The 8,378-nt window shown below is 35.8% G+C and overlaps 1 protein-coding gene across 4 annotated transcripts in view; it reads left to right on the top strand.

Moving 5' to 3' along the window:
- Nucleotides 1-8,378, top strand: part of unm_sa1614 (un-named sa1614) — a 40,112-nt gene that overhangs the window by 23,665 nt on the left and 8,069 nt on the right. For all 4 annotated transcript variants that reach the window (XM_081358205.1, XM_081358204.1, XM_081358206.1 and 1 more), the window contains exons 14-20: nt 255-418; nt 4,577-4,710; nt 4,902-4,993; nt 6,406-6,592; nt 7,364-7,449; nt 7,536-7,651; nt 7,988-8,055. In XM_081358205.1, the coding sequence (XP_081214331.1) occupies nt 255-418; nt 4,577-4,710; nt 4,902-4,993; nt 6,406-6,592; nt 7,364-7,449; nt 7,536-7,651; nt 7,988-8,055 (847 nt within the window). The remainder of the gene's footprint in view (nt 1-254; nt 419-4,576; nt 4,711-4,901; nt 4,994-6,405; nt 6,593-7,363; nt 7,450-7,535; nt 7,652-7,987; nt 8,056-8,378) is intronic.

Raw genomic sequence — 8,378 nt, forward strand, 5'->3', positions numbered from 1 at the left:
AAATGAATCCTAGAGAGGGTATTCACTGACTAGAAGTAGGCTACGCAAAGCCTGTGCACTGTTTACAAAATTCCCTGAGCTGTAATCAAGAGCATTTTCTCATTGATTGCAAATGAACGGACCTCTCAGAGAGCTGGATCAGTATTAGTCGCAAATGACTTTCCTATGCACGGTGCCACCTGGAAATTTGATCTGAAGTTTCTTGTCGCCCTCTAATGGTTGTATTTGTTATTGCACCTTCCTTAAACTATCAGGTGGATATCAGTGCTGACAAACAGTAAGCAGGAGGCTCTAAATGTGGCTCTGGATGAGAGGAGGACAAGTGGAGAGAACAGCGTGGAGGATCTGACACGATCTATCACTGAGGATATTCGTCGCATTCCTGGAAACAACGTTTGCTGCGACTGCGGGGCCACAGGTACACACATAAAGTCTTTACAGTAGCACAAATGTTTCTGGACATGTGCTATGATGTTTTCTGAACTGAAAATATCATGGTACATGAATATGCTAATCATTTAGTGTCCAGGAGGACAACCACTATCTAACTATCGTTACGTCAGTGGAGGTATGCAGAACTTGCTTATAACTTGGAGATCATTTTGATACCCTGGTTTCTGAGTAGGGCATGCCATAACTTTGAACATGGTGGAGGGAAGAACGATTTCTGCCTGCTATGATTGGTTTTCTTTATTAGTTTTTTCCACAACAGCTTGGCCTACATCGACTGGTCTTGTTGTTAAAGTAGTGAATAACCATTTAAAGCACATTGTATATTTTATACACAACGAACATAGCATTGACCAAAATTCTAGAACGGACAATCTTTGCGGTGAATGTATATGGTTATACATTTTATTGAAAATGAAATATATTTCCACAGGTACATCTGTAAGATGTCTGCTAAAGATCTGTTAATCTGGAAAGCATCTGATGTGTAAAAACATCTGATAAACGTCTTAGAAAAAGCAGTTTTACATACATTCTAAATCTTAAACATCTTAAAGACATCTTCTAAATGTCTATATGACATCTAACAGGAAACGTCCTGGAGGCGTATTGCAGATGAGCAAACACTCTAAAAATACATCTTGCAGATGTAAATGCAGACATCAAATAGACGTCTCAGAGATGTACTTGTGCTTTCAGGGAGATTACCCCAAGACATAGGCAAGAATAAAACTGGTGTCCTCTATGATTCCTGTTTTTTCCTGTTAAATGTGAGTTTTGTCAACTCTTAGGAGTGCACTGATGTCAAAGTGTCTTGACTCGAACAATTCTCACAGACATTGTTTATATGATATCAATCAATCAATCAATCAATCAAAAGTTTTATTACAGACTCAAGGTCCAAATCTTACCCACAACAATACATAAACACACATGCATACACACATACCTACACAAAGAAAAAAATCATTGTTCTACCAGGAGACAATTATACCAGGGATTGGTAGCGTATAGTACTTAGCCGTATGTTAGTTAAGCCCATTATTATTTCATTTTGTGACCCATTAAGCCGGCACATGAATTTAAACATTAGGTTTCTTAAAACAGCATGTTTCAACAACATCTCACTTACACTACACCATCTTGGTCTTGTGGGTAACATTCTCATTGCGTCATTATATGCTACTTTCAACTTTAAAAGACTTGCCTTTCTATTATTTGACCACAAGTGTGCAGTATAGAACGGTGTGCAATATGCTTTAAACAGAGATATCTTCACACCAACCGTACATGCCCTAAATTTACCTAAGAGAATATTGGCTTGTGCATACATCATGCGACATTGCCTGTAAATATCTTCATCATCTGTCATTTTATCAGTGATAAAATGACCAAGGTATTTCACCTTATTACAGACACTAAGCTTATGATAGATGATAGAGTCTTTTATATCTATTTTAACAGTGCTATTGGACTAAAACGGGGTTCGAAATTGAAACTAAGCAGTTTAAGAAAACAGCGGCTTTGGAAATGGGAACCCTAGAACCACAGTTTCATAACCATAGCCATAGAGCCGTAAGTGAGGGGCGGGGCTTAATCAATGCGCTACTCTTTTACAAGTAATTTTCTTGTGTTGAATATAAGCTGTTTTCACATGGATTTTGATAGGATCTATGTCTACAGTATGTAACAACAATACCTAAAGTCACTTCTGTTCATATATTATGAATAAGATATCATGATGTAGCCTACAATGAGCAAAATTTTAAAACAGCCTATTTATCATGCTTAATGTCACTGAATGGATACAAACACAGTAGTTTATACTTCAAGGTTATAGGCTGCAACTTTAAAAAAAATAAATGTGTTACATGTTGTAAAGTGTTTCCCATTTGACTGTATATTTGATTGTATTCCTTTATGTTCATGTTGTTACAAATAACACGAGTATGTGACGTATTTAATGTCAAATAAAAATTATTTAATACACAGCCTTGAACAAGTGAAATGCGTGTTTCTCTGTATGAGAACAAATAGGATATATATATATATATAAAAAAATTATACTAGGTTTAAAACGTATTTAAATGGCTCATAATAAAAATAACAACATGCAAACAACAAATAATCATCGTAAAACACAAACACTATTGATTCTTAAATCCATATCAAGGCATTTCTGCAGAAAGACCTCAGTCTTTTCATCCCTGAAAATGAAATGAATACATCTAATAATTATTTACAAATGCAAAAAAAAAGCTTTTTTGATAAAATGTGAAAGCCGTGAACAGATTCAATATTTTTAGCAGATAAACACTTAATAATATTCGTTCACCACATCATGACATAAATATCACACACATCTCATCTTATTCTCCATCATGCTTCTGTTGTCAAATGTCTCATTGGCTTAAGTGTGTGTTTTACTTGTTCAAGGATTTGAAATTATTAAATACATGTAGACCTACATACCTCCGTGTCTTTAATTTGTCACAAGTTCACAACATGAACATAGGCTACATGAGGAAATAATATTATCATATAATACAGTCAATTAGGGAGACATTTTACTATATGATTATACATTTATTAATCCATTTTCAAAATTATACGGTTAAAAGTAATTGTTCTCAGTTTATGCAAATTAGGCCAGCTCATGCCGCATGAACAAAAAATAGTTTGTATTATCCATTAACATGGTAATTAAAAAATCCTTATGTTAAATACATATGTAAAATATGTAAAAAAAAAGTTAAATATTGCAGACATAGATCCGATAGAGCCACCAGAGGGCAACCCACATCAGACTATTGTCATTCCCTCACAAACTAAATTTCCCATAACTCACTGTCCGGGCTCTTCATCCATTATCACATTCACCTGTGTCTCATTATCTTGTTTAGCTCACCCCAGTTAAGCCTGGTTTTCTCATTCATTATTGGAGAAGTCTTGTTTAGTGTTACACTGCAATTACGAGCATTCTCCCTGGTCCATGTCTCTTGGTTTTTGGATGTCTTGCCTGTTCCGTGGATTACTCTTTTGTCCGTGTTCCCTGCCTTGTTGTGTTTGTTTGTATGGACTGCCTGCCTGTGTTTGAGCTTGCCTGTACTTTGGATTATGTATTTGGATTACCCTGTTCAATAAATACTGCATTTGCATCCTCAACCTTCGTGTCTCAGAGCAGTTTATGACACTTATATTTAACTAAAGAAATGTACGTGTAAGCCCCGCCCCTCACTTTCAGTTCTGTGGCTGTGGTTCTGCAGCTGGATACTTTTGGAGACTATGCTGGTCCTCTGTTCATGCTGTTTCTTTAAATGCCTGTCCATAAATCATGTTTAATTAAATTAAAACCCAGTGAGTGTACATGAGAGGACAGCATGCAGGATTTATAGACATGTTTCCTATAAAAAGTGCTGAGTTCAGATTTTCTTTGGCTGCACCTTCTATCTCCATTGCAAAAAGTACAAATGTGAATATCATTGAATATCACTGTAGCAGGTTCACACTGGGCCAGTTTTATTTTAGTCTTATTTACTATTATAGTATTTACTATTATAGTTTTTTTTTTAAATATTTGTAATTAGTTTTATTTTCATATTTCCAGTTTTAGTCATTTTATTTTGTGCTTTGTATTTGTTTTAGTGCTGGGCAAAGATTAATCGCGATTAATCGCATCCAAAATAAAAGTTTGTGTTTGCATAATATATGTGTGTGTACTGTGCATAATTATTTTGTATATATAAATACACACATATGCATGTATATATTTAAGATTTTTTTTAATTTATATATAAATTATTTATATTTATATATAATATAAATTATGTATAAATATATATATACAGTATATACATGCAAATATTTCTTAAATAAATACATGCATATGTGTGTATTTATATATACAAAATAATTATACACAGTACACACACATATATTATGCAAACACATTTTTATTTTCGATGCGATTAATCGCGATCAATCTTTGCCCAGCACTAATTTGTTTATTATTATTTAGATTTATATTTTGCTTGAATGTATTTTTATTTCAGTTTAAGGTTAAGAATTTAATTTAGAAATTTAGTAGCAGCTGATAATGTGTTTTCTTTACACTCTTTGCTTTCAGATCCGACTTGGATCTCTATAAACCTGGGAATCCTGACGTGCATCGAGTGCTCAGGGATCCATCGGGAAATGGGTGTACATTATTCACGTATTCAGTCACTTTCTCTGGACAAACTAGGCACTTCAGAATTGCTGGTAAGAATTCACAGTGAACAAATGAGTAAAATCAATTCATGCTTTGTTTAATGCAGCTGGTTGTTATCTTTATTGCATTCATGTATAAAGAGAGTTTGACAAAGTTGAGAGAATGATAACATTAGTGATTTCTCACGTTCTTAACCAATACCCACAGATTTATGGCTCTTTCTCTCTCTTTTGCTCATTAGTTGGCGAGAAACGTGGGGAATTCAGGTTTTAATGAAATTGTGGAAGCCAATCTTCCCAGTCCCTCTGTGAAGCCGTCAGCAGAGAGTGACATGTGAGTGATGAGCAGCTCTGTAATTACTCTTCAAACGCCAGCCAAATGGTTTTGACACTTGAGTCTCTGTGTCCCCATAGCACCCAATGTCTTTAGCATTTCCCATAACATGCGCACCACTCAATTCCCTCTCAATTTTTCCAATTAACCTGTCTGCAGATGGTGCAGATCTTTTTAAATTTCTTTTAAATTGATCAGTCTTGAAAGTAATTTGAAAGCTCAAGAACATCCAAATTACTTTAACCTTCAAACTGAACGGATTGATTTACCCTGCTGTCACGATCAATGGGAGGAAAGTATGGTTGTGTACACTATTTTAGACCAGCTGGACTAAATGAACAGTGCTATTATTAGATTCTTGCACAGAGCACTGAAATAACATGCATATTTCCAGGAACTACTTTAGGGATGTTATATGTCACAGGAAATGCTTAGTTCACTCAAATTTTTGTCTGTTCCAGATTCTCATTCTGCCACTCGACACAGCTTTTCCTTTCTAGACTTTCCATGTTTAAATCTCAACACCTGCTTCATTATTTGACTTTGTCGGGGGGATTGTTACTTAAGTTAATGTTGTGAAATATTATTACAATGTAAGATTACGGTTTTCTTTTTGAATATTTTTTTGCCATCAGTTCCTCTGATCGCAAACCTGAATTTTCAGCAGAATTTTAAACAGTTGTGCTGCTTAATATTTTTGTGGAGACCATGAATTTGGTAAAAAAAATAATATTTGGATTCAAAATGATTCTTTTATGAATAGAAAGTTCAAAATAGCATAATTTATTTGAAATATAAATAGTTTGTAACACTGTAAATATTTTACTGTCACTTTTGAGCAATACATACGAGCGGAATACAAGTATTCATATTTAAAAAAAAAAATCTTACTGACCCCAAACCTTTGAATGGTAGTTGTAGGTCTAAGTCTTAAAGGTACAGTAACAAAAAAAAAAAAAAAAAACTGTGCAATTTTAAGGGTCAGAGAGAAGGTGTAAATGGTCATGTATAACTAAATACCAGCTTTTTTTATGCAAGAATCCTTGCATAACTGAGTTGACTTCAGACACACACAAAAAGTGCATTGAAAGAGTGGCCCCTTTAAGAGCTCTGACAGCTGTTGCCTGTCTCAGGACTCAGGCTGGATTTTTTTCTAATGGCAGTCTCTGTAGTGTTTCAACCTACATCTGTCCAACATTGTACCATGAAAAGAGAGGAGAGTTGCACTAATGAGAGCTCCAGTTATGCTGTTTCTTACCATCTGTGACTTGCAATGAGCTTGTAGGCATTGCAGAGATGCTCATTTTTTTAAATTTCACTGCACAATTTATTGGTGTCGGACATCTGTTGAATATCACTGCCATTCTGATACCCAATAAAAGATGTACTAAAATATTGAGTGTTATTGACAGGGCCGTACGTAAAGAATTCATACTCTCAAAGTATATGGAATGGCAGTTTGCACAGCGTAGCAGCAGCTCACCGGAAACAAAACGCAAATATCTGCTGGATGCTGTTCGCAGTCGAGACGTCTTCAGCCTGTTACAGCTGTACGCTGAGAGAACGGAACTCAGCCAGCCACTGCCATGCCACCTACAAGTCAGCAAACACGTCTTGCTTTCTCATTTCCTGCTTAAAGGGTTACCCCACTTTTTTTGGAATAGGCTCATTTTACAACTCCCCCAGAGTTAAACAGTTGAGTTTTACTGTTTTCGAATCCATTCATTCAGCCGAACTCCGGGTCTGGCGGTACCACTTTTAGCATAGCTTAGCATAGATCATTGATTCGGACAGGACCATTAGCATCTCTCTAAAAAAAAATGACCAAAGAGTTTCGATATTTTTCCTATTTAAAACTTGACTCTTCTGTAGTTACATAGTGTACTAAGACCGACAGAAAATGAAAAGTTGCGATTTTCTAGGCTGATATGGCTAGGAACTATACTCTCATTCCTGCGTAATAATCAAGAAACTTTGCTGCCGTACCATGAGTCCAGCAGGTGTAATGATATGACGCAGCGCCTGAAAATAGTCCCAACTTCCAACGTGACCGGGACGTTTGTCTAACCTATTAGACCTATTTTCAGGCGCTGCGTCATATCATTACGCCTGCTGCACCCATGGTACAGCAGCAAAGTTTCTTGATTGCTAATGGTCCTGTCTGATTCAATGATCTATGCTAAGCTATGCTAAAAGTGGTACTGCCAGACCTGGAGTTCGGCTGAATGGATTCGAAAGCGGTAAAAACTTGTCGAAAACTTGTAAAATGAGCCTATTTCCAAAAAAAGTGGAGTATCCCTTTAAGTACATGCATATTTTACCTTTGTATATGTTAGGTCTTCCCTTTTTAATAGCAAAATGTTACGACAGGAAAAGGGGGAAACTGCACTACACTTAGCCGTTCTATTGGCTGACAGAACATCACTTCATGTGGCTGACTTCCTGTTCCACAATAGGTCAGTATAAAACTAAACTTGTTGGTTATCTGCATGTACATGCAGATATGGATTCAACAAGTGCCTTTCCTTGTCATTTGTTTCAGTAATAATCTGGATGCTCAGACAATGAAGGGAAACACTGCTTTGCATTACTGCTGTCAGCACAACAAAACTGAGTGCCTTAAACTTCTGCTCAGAGCCAAGGCAAACACACATATCAGTGAGTGAGACCTTCAAACCCTAAAACCAGCAAGACATAGTTATTTCATGATTGAAAATGTGTTTCTGTTCAACATTTAACATCCATCCATCGTCTTCCTTTTAGTTGTTTCTGCTGTGATAGAAGACAGTATTTTAACACTGAAAATTTGACACACTTGAGTTTTAATATTAATTGATGCTACATAGGGTTTATCAGCATCTTATCAGTCATTGTTAAAGCAAGGAGGCTCATCGTGTTCTTTTAAAGGCTGGATTGGCTGTTGGCTCATTTGTCAGGAGTTAATTACAGATCAGGATGATCATTGAGCTGATGATAATTGCTGTTCTGTGATAGAGAACGATAATGGAGAGACGGGACTGGATGTGGCTCGCAGACTGAAGCACACACTGTGTGAGGAGCTGGTAAGTCAAAATGCTGTCCAGTAGTAACCTGTTAAAGCAAGTATTTATCATTAGCATATTCATATGGGTGTAACCTGTTTTATTGTACAAAATGTTTGCTGTACACTTCAGCTACATCATGGTCATGGTCTTTTCTTTAAGCAGGGTCCCTAGCACACCTTTAATATCATTTAGAAAGCCATATCATGACTAAAAAAGTGTATTTACTATAAAAATATTAATCAAATAAAACAATTTAAAGCGGAATATTGCTAGAATAATTTATTTCTAAACCATACATTACCATTCAAAAGTTTGGTGTTGGTAAGTTTTCTTTTTAAATG

The sequence above is a fragment of the Scardinius erythrophthalmus genome, assembly GCF_964197995.2.
Source record: "Scardinius erythrophthalmus genome assembly, chromosome: 25".
Taxonomy (NCBI): domain Eukaryota; kingdom Metazoa; phylum Chordata; class Actinopteri; order Cypriniformes; family Leuciscidae; genus Scardinius; species Scardinius erythrophthalmus.